Raw genomic sequence first — 17,898 nt, 5'->3', positions numbered from 1 at the left:
TGCTATAAGTCTTGTAGCATTACTGCCACTAACTGTTCATTGGTAGAATAGAATAAACTGTTGGCATGATTTTTTATGGCCAGTGTTCATAAGTGTGCATTCCCTTGAATGTGCTTGAAATACAAACAATTGAGGGCGGCTCATCATGCCTGTCAGCCTTGTTTATGTTTATATTGTGTCCGTTTCCCAAGTAAATACTGTAATTCACAGTAAAAATGTAAAAGATTGCTCAATAGCACAATTACTTAAATATTTTTGTACCTTTTACTTACTTATTCATTCAACCAAAACTGCATAATTTATTCTTTTCTACACTCAAGTGCACATTTAACACACACAGACACACACAGACACAGACACACACACACACACACTTCACCCACTGACCTGTAGATGAGCACGATGATGAGGACGATGAGGGCCACGATAGATGCCCCGACCCCGACTCCAATCTGAGCCTCCAGAGGGAAAGTGGACAGGCTCAGGTTATCGTACTGAACCTTACCCAGGGAGAAGTTCAGGTTACCCATTTGGACCTGAAACACACAAACAAACACCCCCCATTAATTAAACAGTTACAGGCTTTTAACAGCAATAAATGCCCCCACCTGGTTTCTCACTATTCAGTGGTTTTACAGGTCTAAGGAAAGTGTAGCAGACTCACTGTGAATTCAGGCAAATTGTCGGAGCCCTCTCGCTTCTTGCCGTTGAGTCCCGATGTGGGCTGCAGAGGCGGGGGCTCGCAGTACAGATGGTTTCTGGTCAGGGTCTTAACAGCGCACACACCATCCCCAACCAACACCACCACCTCATCCTTTGTGATGGCCAGGTCCAGGTTTTCCCCCTGAAAACACATGAAAACAAAACAGATTCTAACTCATCTTGTACTGAATTTACCTTTAGTAGTTTTTTTGACTAATGCTTCCACAACTGCCTGACCTCTAGCTGGATGAAGCTGCCAGGGTTGTAGCGGTAGGCCTTCAGAGGGTCCTGCTGGTTCAGGGGGCGCAGGACGGGGTTGGGCTCGTAGCTGAAGGCCTCTGGGTTCAGACGGCTGAAATCGAAGCGCAGGTTGTCCAGTAGAAACTCCACGGTGACCTTTGACCCCCGGACAGAGGAGTTGACCATGGGGGAGCGGCACAGGATCAGGGAGGAAGAGTTCACCTCACAACGCTCCATGAACTGATCAGACATGTAGAGTGTTTGGTAAAGGGAGAGCAAAGTGATGTGATACTGAAGTACACACACACACACACACACACACACACACACACACACACACACACACACACATAAACACACACACACACACACACACACACACACCTTTTTGTCAGAGCAGATAGGGTCTCCAGGACACACAGGATCATGAACCATCCTTGATGGCCTCCCCACGCTCCTCTCTCCATCCTCCCTCTGCTCTCCGCTCCTCCTCTTCCTCCTCCTCTTCTTCTTCTTCTTCTTGATCTGGCTGATGGACTCATAGGGAGAGACGGTCACCACCATCCTCGGCTCCTGTACCACGTCAAGGTTGTAGCCCGACACGTAGATCAGCCGACCACCGCTAAACACAGAGAGAGTGTCAAATTGAATTTAAATTGATGCCACCTGAGAGTTTTACTACTGAGGAAGAGGTGAGGGGTTGAGTGATGAAGGTCTGACTCCCACACTTACTCCAGGAAGCTCTTGGTTGGTGTGGCGTGGGTGATGTTGGGGTTGTGGGTGTAGTGGTAAGCTGGCGTGTGGAGGTGGCGCTGGCTGCTGCCGTAGTGCAGGGTGACCCGTTGATCTCCTGTCATTTCACTGCTGCCTGTCACACACTGAACACTGGAGCTCTGCACCACCGACACACTGAGGAGGAAGAGGAGGAAGAGGAGGTACACAGGGCAGAGAGATAAAAAGGTAAATAATGTGATACTTCACTTACACAGACACAGATTAATAGCAGCATCTATTGTAAATCTGGTAATCATTCGTTAAATTAAACCTTTAGCGCTCATGTGTGTGTATGTGTGTGTTTGTCTCTCTCTCACATGTTACAGGGCACCCCTCCCACGGTGACGGTGAGGTCAGAGGAGCGACCTGTCAGCAGGTTTCGGCCAGTGATGGTAAGAGACGTTCCTCCGGCTTTGGGCCCCCTTTCAGGCGACACCCCCATCACAAATGGGTCCTGAGAGGATGGAGCAAGAAAGGCGGTTAGAACTCCATCAACCTCACAATACCACAGAAGAAGTGATCATTAATCAGCTGTAAGGACAACTGAGCTCACACGTCATATTCCATTCATTTATTTTTCCTCTACTGGCTAGAAAGAGATATTAAAATGCATTTGCAAGATTGCTTGTGATGTTATTAATCTACACATTTAGGGTGATTGTAGTGCTGGAGTTACTGTAAATATGTCTGTATGTACATATACTGTACGCTACTAGGACTGCAATAAACTAACTAGCAATAAATCTATATTATATCGATATCATGATATGTTATAGATAATGTCCTTTGAATATGGTAATATGGAATAAGTGTCTTTTCCTGCTTTTAAAGGCTGCATTACAGTAAAAATGAGATTTTCTGAGCTTAACACACTGTTCTATTATCTGTCTTTATCCACTTACTCACTTACTCAATATTGTCAAAATATCGATATCGAGGTATTTGGTCAAAAATATGGTGATATTTGATTCTGCCCCATACGCCACCTTATCTCAATGGCTCAATGCCACAAAAAAACATGTGGAAAGGCTGATAACTATGTAATAATGAATTGTGGAGATAGTGTGTTAAACTGTTTTTCACCATTTCTGTGTTCCTGATTTGCTGAGCTTGCATAAAACAGTTATTTTGTGACATAGCCTGCATGACCCTGGCTCCTCCCCTACTATATAAGAATGAGAGCGCCCTCTTGCCACTGGTTATCCCGCTCAATTGTGAGTTATTTTTACTACATTTAACATTAATGTTATTACAGCTTATAGCTTACAAGCTAGCCATGCCTGTACCCTGAAAACACATCTTCCCTGGGTGCCACAATTGAAATAACAGCTCCTGTCGTTATTTAAATTTCCAAAAAATGAGGAGTGGAAACCGGATAGTTTTGCCAACTCGCATTAGAAACAACTGGGCTTGACGAATAAACTGCTTAATTGATAAATGAGATAAAAATGAGTAGCACCTTTAGTTCCATGTTGTTGAATGTTGTGTTAAAGTGAGGTTTTTATTTATTTTACTGGATGTGTCAGATATATTTTAACATTTGTTTTCATTTTATTGTATCTTCTTGTTGTATTCTGTACCTATGAGCTGCTGCAACAACAACACCACAGATTTACACACAGGGCTTTAATCTAATCTACTGTAATCTAATCTAACTGATCTAATCTAAGCGGATTTACCTGGTAGCTGAATGTCTGGCTGGACAGGCCAAACTCTCCTCCGCTCACTTTAACAGATACATGGCCAGCCTTCTCTCCTCCGCTGGCTTTGGTCCTGCACACAATCCTGGAAGACATTCATCACACTTAGCATGCATGTTCTTTACGAACCAGTGAGGATAAACATGTACACACTGGTAGGTACTGGAATATTTGACTTAAGGCTGAGGATTCAAATTCAAATTCAAAATAAAAGCATGAAAACAGATATAAGGAAATAAACCCTCCATTGTCAAATACAAAATAAAGGCATGAAAACAGACATAAGAAATAAATCCTGTCTGTACCTGGAGGAGACTTCATAAAGGCTGGGGATGACAGCACAGGGGACCCCGGCCACAGACACAGAATGCAGGATGTCTTCAGCCTTCTGGCCCAGGTTGGAGCCTGAGATGGTCACTGTGGTTCCACCTTCCAACAGTCCAGAAAGCGGCTCAATCTGAGGAGAAGATATCAACCGTTTCTTTATAAAAGGAATGTTTTCTTTCACATTAATCATGTTTTTTTGCTCTTTCACCTCTGAAAAACAAAATCCATAGTCTTGGTGAGATGGTGCGATCTGAGCTAATGAAGATAAATCATGATTCAGACCGTTTGTCAGAGAGGTCAAAGGTCAGTACTTACAGAGTGGATGACTGGGGCAGGGCAGGTCTGCTGTACAGGTTCGCTGCAGGAGTCTGAATACAAACATCTGGCATGAGCACCACCGCACCACACACAGCCGTACTTCTGGTCTGCTGTGTGGCAGCGGCTGCAGTCAGAGCGACCCACGGAGCAGTTGTACAGAGTCACTGTGGGAGAGAACATCACATACACACACACATGTTTTGATTTGGAGTACTGACATGTTAATGAAGACCTAGAATAAGCAAGTTAATACAGTACAATAAAAAAAAACGGAGCTCTACTTTGACCTCACCATATAGATCAGGAGAGCTGTCCACATGGAAAGTGTCCCTCCTCTTCACGTACACCATGGCATTATATTCCTCCTCTGGAGCAGAGTATGTGTACTGTACAAACAACAAGCTTACATTTAGGATTTATGGATGAACGCGCAAGATTTTAATATCGCAAATAGCAACGATATGGAGCGATATTAAATTATTTTGGATTTTTATGTTTTTTACAAGTAATGAGTGAGTGCACAATATCAGACCTGATGCAGCTGACAGGTGATGTCAAAGTTGGATGGATTCATGTCATCCGTCTCCACGTAGGCGTCTACAACCACCGTCTGCCCCTCGATGACCAAAACACACTCATAGTCCAGCTCTGTGTCCTGTACACACACACACACACAAGGTTGGGTTTGGTGAACAGATCATCAGCCAGGCCAATAGTCATCCTTGTCATGTGTTGAGGCTCAGAGTGTGTGTGCGTGTGTGTGTGTTGTACCTGATAGAGGTGCAGGTTGCGGGCTAGTAAAGTGATCTTCCTCTCCACTCTGACAGGCAGCAGTGATGAGCCCTGGACCTTCTCCACACAGGGACAAGCTGAGGATCCCCAGCTCACATAGGAGCCCTCATCCCCCTGTTAGCCAATATAATAACAATATTCTTAACACAATATTGTTCTAAAGCATCTTTATTATTTTTATGATGGCTACTACTGGAGGTGACAAAGCTGGAAAACCTTTAAATTCCACACAGCTTTTTTTACACCACAAAGCTGTAGATAGTAACCTTATAGGGGAACTCTAGTAGTTTCACTCATTGTATAAGTGTGTGTTTCCAGGTATGGGGAGTATTACTGCATATGTGGAGGAAAAAAGCAGTAGAGAGCCTAATGTCTCTAGAGGAAGCTGCTGTGTGAAACCTGATAGATTATGTTGAGTGATGTCACTTGAGTCAGAGTCATTTGGGGTTTAAGGCTACAAGTCTGAAAATGAATCAAGTTAAAATAGAGTTAAAAATAGAGAGGTTAGCAGACCTCTGTGTAGGTTAATAATAATAATAGTTATAGGTTATAACTCTTTTAATATACCACTATTAGAGGATACATCAGCTGTTTCCTATAGGTGACCACATTGTTTGTCATTGTCAGGCTTTGAAAGCTGGAACATTTATATCCTTAATAAGATCTTTTAAAACATGTGTTCTATGTTGCATAGTTCCTGGCATGTTCATTTTGATGAGGTCTTGTGCTTTAATTGTAAATATATAATTTTGTTATTTTATTCCTTTAAAAAAAAAAAGTTACATATGACAGTATAGCACCTTGTTATAATGATCATAAAATGTGCTATAAAAAGATTAGTGCTTAATAATTATAAATAGATCTGCCTCAACTAATATATTGTTATTAGATTCTTTTAAGCTCTCTGTCTCATTTATCAATATCAGTATTGGCTTCAATAATCCACTATCAGTAAATAGAGGTATTACTTTACTATTATTACCATCACTGGCCAGCTATGCAGCAATTATTAATATATTTACCTCTATTGATTATATCTGAATATTACTGAGTAATATCAGGTTTACCACTGATTCGTTTTTTAAGTTTATCTATTGAACATTATCCTCAACAAAAAAGTAACTGGATTGCTTTATCTGATTCTGTTCATGCAGAAACAAGATGAGTTATTGTGTGATTATGTTTGGCACAATCATTTAATACTATGTAGAACACTGTAGTTTCATTCATAAAACATAACTGCAACATAAATAACTAGCTCAATATTAGTCTAAAAAAATCATAACTAGACATTTTTATCTACCATCCTGACAGAAATGACCACTGTCTCACCTTCATTCACACAAACACACACAGCTTTCTGAAAAGACAAAAACTGCTTTCAAAGTGAGTTTTAAAAAGTTAAACTGAGCTGTTGAGTTAATGTGAAAATCAGCCGACATGAAAATATTAACGCGCACAAAAAAACCCAGCTCACACTGATGCAGCTGTTTTTCTTGGCATCGCTACATAAAGCAAAAAGAACAAACAGGAGGCAGGTGTCAGATGGTGAAGGAAGAGCAGGGAGACAGAACAGAGTGGGAAGCTGGTCTGAGCTTTGTTCCTTTAGAGGTTTAGAGTCCAGTCAGGAGCTGTGTGAGCGCTGCCAGGCTGCTGAAGCTCTGAGAAGAAGAAGAAGTAGTAGAAGGAGGAGGAGGAGGACAGAGGCGGCGGAACTCACCGGGAGGAAGGCGTCAGCTGGATCGTACTGGTAGTCCAGCTCTGAGTCAGTATCCAGGAGGTGGGGGTAGGAGGGGGGGGCGTGGTCCACCTCGCCGTCCCCCGACAGCACGGTGGCGGCTGAGAAAGTGGCCGTATCATTTTCTGCGTGGGCGCCGTGCTCGTCCGCTTCCTCCTGTGGCCAGAGCACCTCGGAGTCAGAGGCTTGGCTCCCTGCTTCGGTGTGGGGGTCTTGCAGAGGAGGCGAGGTGGGCGGGTCCAGGTAGAGGGAGGGTTCGGGGTCGGAGTCGGCCGGTTCGCCCATGGGGAAGGGTGTGGGCAGAGGAAAGCCTGATGATGTTAGAGTGTGAGGCTCCGCCGGGCTCAGCGTCCCCTCGGCTTCCTGGGTGTCGCTGGGGGGCGACTCTGTCATCACCTGGAGGGGGGAGTAGTCCGTGTCGGAGGGTGGGATCATGAGTGGCATCACAGGGTCCGGATCTCCGCTCAGACCGTCGGCTGCAGTAACGGGCACCAACTCTTCACTCACCATGACAACAGTGGGAGTGACTGCAGCACCTTCCATGTCACTGTGGGTGACCACCACCAGCTCTCCTGCTACCGTCTCCTCTTCCTTCCCCGTGGTGACTTTGGGGGGTGGAGGTGTGTTGGGTGCTGCAGTGGTGGGAAGCAAGGTGCTGGCAGGCTGAGGGGGCTGGGTGGTGGGTGGGGCGGTCGGTTCGGGCCCGGCGGTGGTCGCGGGCAGAGTAGTGGGCGCAGGAGGGGTGGTCGGCTCCTGAGTGGTCGCTACGGTGACGAGAGCTGCAGTCGTTGCCACCGTCGTCGCGATAGTTGTCGTTGTTGAGGTGGTTGTCACGACGGCGGTTGTCGGGGCAGCGGTTGTGGTAGAGGGTGCGGTGATGACTTTGATGGGTTTGGTTGTGGGAGGAGCTGAGGTGGGGAGTTTGAACTGGGGGGGAGGAGGAAGAGGAGGAGGATGAGGAGGAGGGGAGGACATGAGGAGAGGTTGAGACAGATAAAAAAAAAAACTAATGGCTAAAAGAAAAAAATGGAAGTAACCAGACTCACAGACTGAGCCTCAATGTGATGATGAACATATGACCTGCTGTGATGTGATTCTGTTGATTATGACACATGCACAGCCATGACTTTATTAAACTAAGTTATGTATTCTACTGACATGAGGTCAAATGAAACATTTAGGGGCATTCATGAATGTGTGTAGATTTCTTCTGATCGAACATTTGACAGTTTATATCTACTTACCAGAATGTTATGAATCACTATTGAGTGCTGGTTCAGATATCAGTTACAATCTTTAAAGTTTAAAGTAAAACCAAAACTGAAGCAGGACGTGAAGGTTTCCTGTTTGGTATTTATTTTATTTTAAGAACTTACCATAAAACTAGTATACAACAGGCACCTTTTTTTTCATTTCAAAGTGGGGAGCATCCTATACAGCAGTAAAATACAGAGAGAGGTTGAATCTGGATGTGATTATAGGTCTGTAAAGGGCCGTCCACACTAAGAACCATAACTATAAATATAAAGATAAGGATGTGAGTATCCACACTTATGAACTATAACATCCTGTAAACAGCTGTATCAAGCATGCGCTGCACGCTCCAGCTGTGTCTGCAGCTACTTAAAACACACCCGTTAGTCTGTATGTTGTAGAGAAAGAAAAAGAAAACCATTAACACCAGACTTGAGCACAGTGACAGCTCTGATGAAGAGTTTTTGGCACTCGAGTAAGCATACAGCTACACACTCTATCAATTAAGTAAAGTCACCCTGTTCTTTTAAAAGGTTTCAATTGAAACTTATAGCCTAATCTGAATATAATATATACTTAATACAATTATCCAATATATTGGATAATGCTGCTGTCAGGTGGGAAACCTTGTAAGTCCATATTGTGTTTTGGACATACTAGGTTTCTGACAGTGATCATAATCATCAACATGAAGAGAATGAGTCAAGCCATGTGTTGTATTTCTGTAGAGTCTGACAAAAAAGTGCCCACATTATTTTTTCTCCCATCATTGAGGGCCCCTGTCTGCTCAAGAGCCCCAGGGTTAGGGACCAGATTGCCTGTACGGTAGATCTGGCCATGCTTGTGTCCAGCAACTCAACTTTTAAAATATAAATATTTTTTACATATTGATCATTTCTGGATTTTTGTATAATGAGGAAGGAGTAAATCTCATTTTAAGAATTTCTAACTAATAATCTAATCTAATTGTTTTAATGAGCAGTAAATGTATTTCTTTGGCTCAGGTGTGAAGAAGCAGGATGCTACTTCAGATAGTTCACACCTCAGTCTCTGCTGTTTGGTGTCAGGCTGTCACTTACATGCTGGTTGTAGATGATCACCCCCTCCTCACAGGTGGGCTTGTGGGTACAGGAATGCTGGTGAACGCACCAGTTACAACCCCATCGGCTCAAAACACAACCACGGCAACTGCAAGCAGATATGACAGAATGTACACATTAGAGACAGTGAATAATAACCTCTGTAAAAGGACTTGGAGGGAAACAGTGAGTCAGGGGAGAAACGTGGAGAGAGGTCTGATAATAGTACTATAGGCTTTTTATCGAGGAGTGGGAGACAGTAAGAGAAAAGGATGGTATATAGAAAGAAAGATACAGCTACTGTGGCTTGTACCAAACAGAGTAATCCAATTGCTGCCAATCTGCCCCCAGTGGTAAGAAAGGTCAGTGGTCTAATTGAATTGAGCCACAGTTTCTTATCAGTGGTGGGAAGAGGAGAGGAAGACCAAAGCAGACAGAGAGGGAGGCTGACAGAGTAACGTGTGTACAACAGTGAGTCATCCAATTTAATCAGGACTCAATATTATTACTTTTTTATGTTCAGAAGAAATCTGCAACATAATCTTTAGATTTTTTCATCAATCATATTGTTTGACCTCATAAGTTTACATCAGTGTAAACTGTCCTCTGGCAGCAGCTCACTGTACTTCTTTTAGTGGAATAGGAGCATAATAAGTGAAAATCAGTTTGACCTGAGGTGACCTGAATCCTGTCCTGTTTGTCCTGAAAATGAGACTCAACCTGAGTTTTGCAGGCAGCTGCTTTCACTGATGAAATGAATAAAACAAAATGGACTTTATGTAAGGGATAAAGATTTACAACAGTCCCTGTGTTTCTTCTTCCTAATGACAGACAGTTGTCTTCATAAACTAGATGAATACAGTTTAGCTTTAACTTTCATGTGTTTTACTGTTGGTTGTCACTGCAGGGGGAATTCACTAATATATTGCAGCCGCTGCATCTCACATTGTTTGCTGTTATCTGCCACGACTCAAGGTCTAATTCACTAAAGATTTTTGCACTAATGATATGTCAGCACAAACAGGCCCATCAAGTTTTACAGCTGAGTTCCATTTGCATCTGTTTCAGTGAGCGGAGCTGTTTCCAGTGTTTCAGGCTGTCCTTTATCTTTCAATACACAGATTGATTGATAAAGAAAACTACAGAGAGCACAAAAGCCTCAAATTGCATGTCTTTAATTAACAGAGGTATGTACACACAGAGCTCAGCCACAAACCAACTTCCATGTGTTTTGCTTCTTTTAACGCCTCCAGTGTTTCACAGAATCCAGCTATTAATGTGACTCAGGTAGGTCTGAAATGTGTTAGATTCATGTCTGCATCTTATAATAATGTTGTTCAGATGTCACTGAATGTATCACAGAAACATCAGCACTAATGATCTATTTGTTGTCCACATCTGGCTGTGTGTCACATCTGGCTGCAGCATCACGCAGCAGCTGAAACAATGAGTGTGTCTCTCTACACTGAGAAAGAGGCTGTGCACATTTATGCATGTGGTACAGCAACATTAACTCCATTAAAAGCAGATTGATCAGGATCTGAATGGTAGTTAATGGTGACACAGATCAGCTGTTTGTAATAAAGAAGAACTTATGGATCAACCCTGATCTGTAGTAAGCACAGTTGAGTCATGTGATGTGCAAATATAGAATGAAGGCCAGGAGTCAGGGTGCCTGCAGCCTTCACACACACATGTTATTGCTATATAAGTTGGGATATATAGATGTATTTAAAGCATAGGGTCACAGGTGTGGAGAGAGGAATTAAAGGAATGAAATCAAGAGATGTATCAGAGAAGTGTAGGGTGAAAGTGTCATATAGAGAATAAGACCTGATTATAATATCTCCAGTCATACTGTAAGTGAAGCAGAGATGATAACTCACGGCATGCTGCCAGACAGCTGCTTCACAGCCGTGCAGTCATAGAAGGTGAAGTCCCTCGCTGTGACGGTGATGCCGCCGAAACGCAGAGACAAGGTGACCGTGACGAAGTCTGAGGAGACACAGAGAGAGAGAGAGAGAGAGAGAGAGAGAGAGAGAGAGAGAGAGAGAGAGAGAGAGAGAGAGAGAGAGAGAGAGAGAGAGAGAGAGAGAGAGAGAGAGAGAGAGAGAGCGAGCAAGAGAGAGAGCAAGAGAGAGAGAGAGAGAGCAAGAGAGAGCAAGAGAGAGAGAGAGAGAGAGCAAGAGAGCGAGAGAGAGCGAGAGAGAGCGAGAGAGAGAGAGAGAGAGAGAGAGAGAGAGAGAGAGAGAGCATGAGGAAGAGCTGAGAACAACACAGAGCAGTGCTTTGAAAATATTTGGCTAGGCTTATAGTGTGTGAGTCTGAGATGAGTGTGATGTTCCTCAGAAACACAGTGAGAGAACGTGGGAGAAGGTTTTCCTCTAGACAGACAAAACACAGAGGCTAATAAAAGCCATGTGCTCCCTCCATCCTCCGCTCAGTGACTGTAGACATAAACACAGCGAGGCTCAAGCTTTCAAACGCATGCTCTACTGATCTACACTAACACTACAGTATTAAAGCTCTATTGAGCTACAGGGAGGCTCATCATTTGACTGTTTTCTCTTCATGTTAAACTCATCTAACTTTGGTGTCTGTTTACAAGCTCCCTGCTCATTGCTTTTAACTTTTTTTTATTGAATAAATTATACAAACAGTCATTTCAGTTCATCAAATAAAGAATGTAGACATAAGGAAAAATGAGAAAAAGTAAATTATTATTATTATTATTATTATTATTATTATTATTATTATTATTATTATTATTATTAATAATAATAATAATAATAATAATAATAATAATAATAATTGAAAAGAGGACATAAGTGATAAATAATTCTGAGTCGTTTTTGACTAATGAGAGACATTTCTTATTTGGTATACATTTATAGACTGAAAATAATACTTAATATCTAGTATTCTAGCTTTATGGATGTAAAATTGATCTAATTAAACTTACAACTTTACATATATTCTTATCTTCATAATCCAAACAGTAGACAATACTCTTTCCCTCAATACTTAAGACTGTAAATGTGTCAGATATCACTTGATATGATTATCTCACACTGATGAAGCTCAATAGAAGCTGATGGATTTAGTCCTCCATCACTTCCACTGAAAGCACATATGAAGGAGATCTTTTAATAGTCAGTATGAACAGGAGGAATGATTACACCTGACTGCTACTTTAACACACTGTTGAAAAATTGTGAACTTGTCCTTTAAAATGCCTCACGAGCAACTAATCTAATATTAGCAGGTCTAGCATTGTTGCTGCTGTTATAGACAGTTTGAACAGGTCATGTGAGCTGCCCTGCTTTGTGATAAAGCTGATCATTTCTATTATCATTATTCATTTTTTTTGTTTTTCAATTCATATCATTTTATTGTTATTTCCTTTATATCCTGAAAAATATGAAATATGAGGTTTTTAATGTATCACACAGAGTCAGAGCAGCTAGCCAGGCTCTGACAGGATATCCACAGGTGGCTGTAGCTTTGTATCTTCTACTCAGACTATTTAATCTGGGACATTAAGTTCAGTCTGCTGCGGCTTCCAACTGTTTCACATCAGTTCAGCACAAACAAGGCCTACATAAACACGCTTTATAAAGTTAATAGCTTAGCAACCACCGATCTGCAACAAAGTGATGACATCATGATAGTCTCTGTGGCTTTTGTGGTCTGTCAGAGAGCTTTTAACCACCCTGTAACGTCCTGGAAATCACTGCTGAGCTGACTGTTCTGATTTCAGTCACCTCACTGTGAAAATCTACTTTCAGCTGGGAGGATTTGTTCGTTCATGCACCGGAGAGGCTTTGTTAAACAGTCTGGGCAAGAACGTGATCTCCAACAATTGCAGTAACTGGCCTTCAGCTGCGTCTTTCATTAAGTGAACACTGGCACTAACCCTCTTTAAGCAAAAGGTAAGCCACAGCTAGATCCTTAAATACTGCCTGTGTGTGCATATCCAGGCTGACTCTCTCTAAACTCTGCACCCTGACTACCACAAAATGCTCAAAGTTGCAGGAATGCAGGCATGGGAACCAACGTGTGTGTGTTTGAGACACAAAATATGGGAATGTTTGGGTGAGTGTGACCTCTGCAGAGGCTTCAATTTTTATTTACAAGCCCCTTTTAATCTTCCATTATCATTAGCGGTGACTTACTTGAACGAACAAGCTGCTCTCAGCACGTTCAACAATCAACCAACCAAGAAATGAATAGAGAGAATTCTGATTTATGCACTAAAATACAGATTACACCCTGCTGTGTAAGCTGGATTAGCAAAAATGGATTGGGTTAGCCTAGATTCATGGAAACATGGATTGAAATGTGTATGTGTGATATATATACACACACACACAGGAACACACACGCAAGGATGAATCACATTACAGGACGCAGCCGAATCCCTCAATCATAAAAGTTGAAAAGTTCAAAACCGCTAATTCAACTCAGGTTTCCAAAACAACAAAACAAATGCTCACCTTTTCCTGGAGGCACCATGGGTACTCGGTTGGGGTCGGGGGAGTGGCAGGTGACCCCGGTTTGGGTGACAGTGGCGGGGCTGTGGCTGTCCTGGAAGAAGCAGGAGTATGACTCGCCTTTTTCTAATATTGGAAGTCCTGGAACTGACAGAGACACCTGAGGGAAGACCAGAGGAAATGTCATCCAACACTGCTGCTGTTTTTTTTTTTTGTTTTTTTTTTTACTATTTACTTTCAAAAAACACCCTTCAAATTAAAATCTTTTATGAACACTGTGATACTTATATCAGACACTTGTTTCAGCCTGTTTATGTATATTGAAATTTATTTAAAATCATTTGAGAAATCATACTCTTCTTGCGTCAATAAATTGTCACCTTTCTTCACACTCTTTCAACACCTTAGTTCATTCATGTTTTTGTATTTCTTCAGTATTAATGCTGTATATCTCACAATAGGAAAACCACCTGACAAGCCTATATGGGTTTTATTGGCTCCTCCTGTACATTTCTCTTTTGTTAGTTATCTTTTTTTTTTCTTAATCTCAAAAAAATCTGCATGTGTTACTATTCTTGCATTGTGTTTTTTCTTTATGTGCAATAAAATAAATACGGTAAAATTGTATCCGTCCCTATTAAATAAACCATATTACTAATAATAGTAATACAAAACAAATCACGTGAAAGATTTCAAAGACATAGTTACACATGTGACCTAGATGATCATTGTATCCACACAGTTTGAGTCCACATGTGACTTCAATCACATCAGCAGACTGCTACTGCTGCTGCTGCTTGTTGTCAGACAGAAAACTGTGCATTAGTGAGTCCACACCTGTGCTGCAGCAGAGGACAGTGAAGGTTATAATGACAGTAAGTGATTAAACTGTCGCCAAACATAAATCTGATGCGCTCTCTTGCAAATGTCAACGTGGAATAATTAGTTTTGAAAACTGAATTAGCTACTCTCTGCTGCAGGAACATGAATCATACTGATCAAACTCTTTGAGGATTATACTCTGTCACTTTTATTCTGACTCCACCTGTTCTTCTCATTCATGTGATGTTTACTTCTCATTCTAAAGAGATCATCTCTGAGTCTAACAGTATGACCCATACAGTGATGTAATTCCTTAGATTGTCTGTAAATGAGGTTGAAGTTTCTTTAACCCTCCTGTTGTCCTCAGGTCAAGGAAGGAAGGAAGGAAGGAAGGAATGAAGGAAGGAATGAAGGAATGAAGGAAATGAGTAAGGAGGGAGGGAGGAAGGAAGGAAGGAAGGGAGGAAGGAAGGAAGGAAAGGAGTAAGGAGGGAGGGAGAGAGGAAGGAAGGAAGGAAAGGAGTAAGGAGGGAGGGAGAGAGGAAGAAAGTAAGGAGAGAAGGAAGGAAGGAAGGAAGGAAGGAAGGAAGGAAATGAGTAAGGAAGGAGGGAGGACAGCGGCATGATACTACAACTACATAGACCTACAATGACCGGACCATGTGTTCTTGAGTCCTTCTCTCCAACAGTAAGAATGTAACCCAGCGTGTGAATGATTTATATTTAGTGTCTCTGCTGCTATCCTCAGGATACACCTTCCACACAGATGACTGATAGTGCACCAGTACATGACAGGACTGGACTCTGATCACTATCTTCTCCTGACACACATATCCAACACACACAAACACACACAGTAACCTGATACCCAACACAGCTAAGGTACAGTAAATCCCCCCCCCCCCAGCTGATAAAGGATTCTGGGATAAGTTATGGCGAGGTGATCTGGAGCTTTATGGCTTTTGGTATGTGAGGAGACTGTTATCTAAAGGGGGGGGGGGGGGGGGGGGGCACATAGAGGCAGAATATGACCTGTACTCATTGTGAAGACTTGGAAGATATTCTCAAAGGAAAGCTTGTAGCTTCTTAAGTGGGGGGTTATCTTAATCATAAGTCAACAGAAAGCAGAAAAAAAGATTATTCTCTATAAACACATTGTGTTTATGAAGGAAATCTTACTTAAATCCTCTGTAAAGGACATGTAAGGACGCGTTCCTCTACTACATGTGAGAACTAAACATGACTTGAACAAGGTGTATCTACTGGCTCACCATTCTGCTCTGCTCCCTGCTGACGTTGGAGGGATTGAGGTCCTGGATGGCGAGACACTGCTGGTCCATGTCGAAGCTCCACAGCCACTGACCGGCCTGCTTCCCACGAGTACACTCTGACTGCAACACACAACTGTAGGGGGGGGGAACACAAAGGCTGCGCTCTTACATCATGTAAAGTGTATTTTAATGTGAGCTGAAGTCTCTCTCTGACTCCACATAACATTTACTATCAAATTAAACTGTGAAAATGACTTTGAGTACATCCTGCTCATCCATAAATCATACTGAGATTGTAAAAAAACTGGACTGTTAACTGATTTCTTCTCCAGCTGGACTAAAAAAAATACAACCTAATGTAAGGAATGTGTGAAACAACAGCTGATCTAAATATATTAATACTAAGAAAAGTGTAGCTGAGTGGAAGGTAAATAAAGGAGTAAACATGGAAGGAAAGGAGGGGAAGATCCAGGTGAGAGGGAGGTGGGAGGTGGGAGACCAGGTGTTGAGGAGAGGAGAGAGGATAGGGCGGGGGAGGAGACACAGATGGGACGGATGGGGAGATTTCTTTCATCACACTCAAACACAATCCCACCAGAGCAAACATGACTTGGCAAAAACACTTTGTCCCCGCAGCTTTCTCGTCTAATGGAAGTTCACAACACGTCAGCGCTGAGTATTAGTGGAAGATTTACTGTGGTACAATTGTTTAAATAAACAAAATAAATGACAATAATTTACAGCAGCTTGAGGCTGTTTCTAGAACTTATTTTGCACTTGCAACAACAGAATAACAAGCAGTCAGTACTGGTTTTAATCAATCTAATGTAAAACTTATGAATCATTCTTTTTCCAAAAAGAGAGTAAAATGCATCAGCAATAAAAGCATCCCTAATGTTTTAATATACTCATACAGCCTTAGTTTGTTATAACCAGTGTCTAATGTTAGCTAGCATTAGCTAACTTTACATAGACACTGCTCTTTATCAGCTTAGTGTTTTTTTTTTACTGTAACTCTAATACTAATGTTGAAGTACATTTTATCATTTTCCATTATCCAGTAAGTCTCACATGAGGCCACGGTGGGTTCTGTTCAACGAGCTTCAACACGCTGGCTTTTAATATCAAGTGTTGCTGTGATGTTCAGTCTACAGGTTTAATGCATCTGTTCAAAACTTGAAAATTCAGTGTAGTACTTTAGTCTTTCCTTTCTAGCAGTGAGAGTCATTTCAAGAACACTGTCAACAAATATTGCAACCCACCTGCCCACAATCCTGGTTTTCTTTTATAATATATTATATTAATAATATATTAATATATAAAAAACCCAAAACTTAATAAATTCTAGTTTTTAAAAAAGAAGACTACCAACACATGCTAACGTCATAGGCTCTGCTGTGAAACTCTGTCGCTACTGTTGCTGCTGTAAAACGGTAGATATATTGTGTTGAACGTCAGACTGTCCCCCCCAAATGACTCTTATCACTATTAGAATTGGTCTGATAACACTTTGACTGTCTACAACAGCCGAATGATTAAATTAGTTTATCCCTATTAAAGTTAGCAGGGGGCTAACCGGAAGTTAGCAGGCTCCGCTAGCAGGTTCTGGGTGCGTTGTGTAAAATAAATTGTTTGGCGAGGGTTTGAATGTAACAGACACTCAATTATATATAGAAGTTCTGCATCGCAGTTTTAAAGGGGAACTCCACAGGATTTTCCAGGTGTCAGGGAGTACTACTGTGTAAAAAATACTATTAAGTCTTTTGTGTCTGAGGAGCAGCTGTGCAAAATCTGATAAACTGCCTCAGGTGATGTCACACCAGTCAGCATCAACTAGACTAAAAATGTCAAGTTTGAAAATGAAACGAATCTGGAGGTGTTGAGCTAGAAAGAAGAGCGGTTAGTAGATCTCTGTAGCTGCTCATCTCTGCTGGAGGCTAATAGCTCCAGGTTATATTAGCTACTACTAGAATAAAACACTCAAATACCTGATCAAACTGTCTGCAGTCAAGTTACATTGTGGGTTATATTTTTAACAGTAACGATGGAATTTTTAATATTTTAATTTGGTTGTGATTATCTGTATTAGCAGATTGTGATTATCTGTATTAGCAGATCATCACACCATGATAGTGTGTCAGTCAGAAATTATTTTTATATCTTTTTCTATGTTTCACATTGTCAAATGAGCCTTAACATATTCAAATTACACTGACACAAAACTAAAAAATATGACTGCAATAACCGGTCACAATTTCATATTTTGTTCTTGATAAAAGACAATTAGTCAATTATCAATCACAATAACTTGTGAAAATTGTCACAGATGAATTTGCTGATCAACTACTGGACTAATGGACTAATGGACTAAGTAACAGACGGTGTATT

At 41.6% G+C, this 17,898-nt stretch overlaps 1 protein-coding gene across 1 annotated transcript in view; it reads right to left on the bottom strand.

Moving 5' to 3' along the window:
• plxnb1b (plexin b1b) overlaps window positions 1–17,898 on the bottom strand; it is a 119,297-nt gene that overhangs the window by 11,928 nt on the left and 89,471 nt on the right. Inside the window, exons 9-25 of the mRNA XM_053315395.1 lie at window positions 15,511–15,643; window positions 13,421–13,577; window positions 10,811–10,919; window positions 8,925–9,033; window positions 6,574–7,518; window positions 4,833–4,967; window positions 4,594–4,716; window positions 4,354–4,447; window positions 4,059–4,225; window positions 3,722–3,873; window positions 3,396–3,501; window positions 2,034–2,170; window positions 1,675–1,851; window positions 1,327–1,564; window positions 940–1,182; window positions 665–844; window positions 388–536 (exon numbers count right to left, since the gene is read on the bottom strand). Of these exons, the coding sequence (XP_053171370.1) occupies window positions 388–536; window positions 665–844; window positions 940–1,182; window positions 1,327–1,564; window positions 1,675–1,851; window positions 2,034–2,170; window positions 3,396–3,501; window positions 3,722–3,873; window positions 4,059–4,225; window positions 4,354–4,447; window positions 4,594–4,716; window positions 4,833–4,967; window positions 6,574–7,518; window positions 8,925–9,033; window positions 10,811–10,919; window positions 13,421–13,577; window positions 15,511–15,643 (3,354 nt within the window). The remainder of the gene's footprint in view (window positions 1–387; window positions 537–664; window positions 845–939; window positions 1,183–1,326; window positions 1,565–1,674; window positions 1,852–2,033; window positions 2,171–3,395; window positions 3,502–3,721; window positions 3,874–4,058; window positions 4,226–4,353; window positions 4,448–4,593; window positions 4,717–4,832; window positions 4,968–6,573; window positions 7,519–8,924; window positions 9,034–10,810; window positions 10,920–13,420; window positions 13,578–15,510; window positions 15,644–17,898) is intronic.

Source organism: Scomber japonicus, chromosome 3, assembly GCF_027409825.1.
Source record: "Scomber japonicus isolate fScoJap1 chromosome 3, fScoJap1.pri, whole genome shotgun sequence".
Classification (NCBI taxonomy): Eukaryota; Metazoa; Chordata; class Actinopteri; order Scombriformes; family Scombridae; genus Scomber; species Scomber japonicus.
The sequence above is the reverse complement of the archived record's forward strand: the minus strand, read 5'-3'. Positions and strand labels throughout refer to the sequence as shown.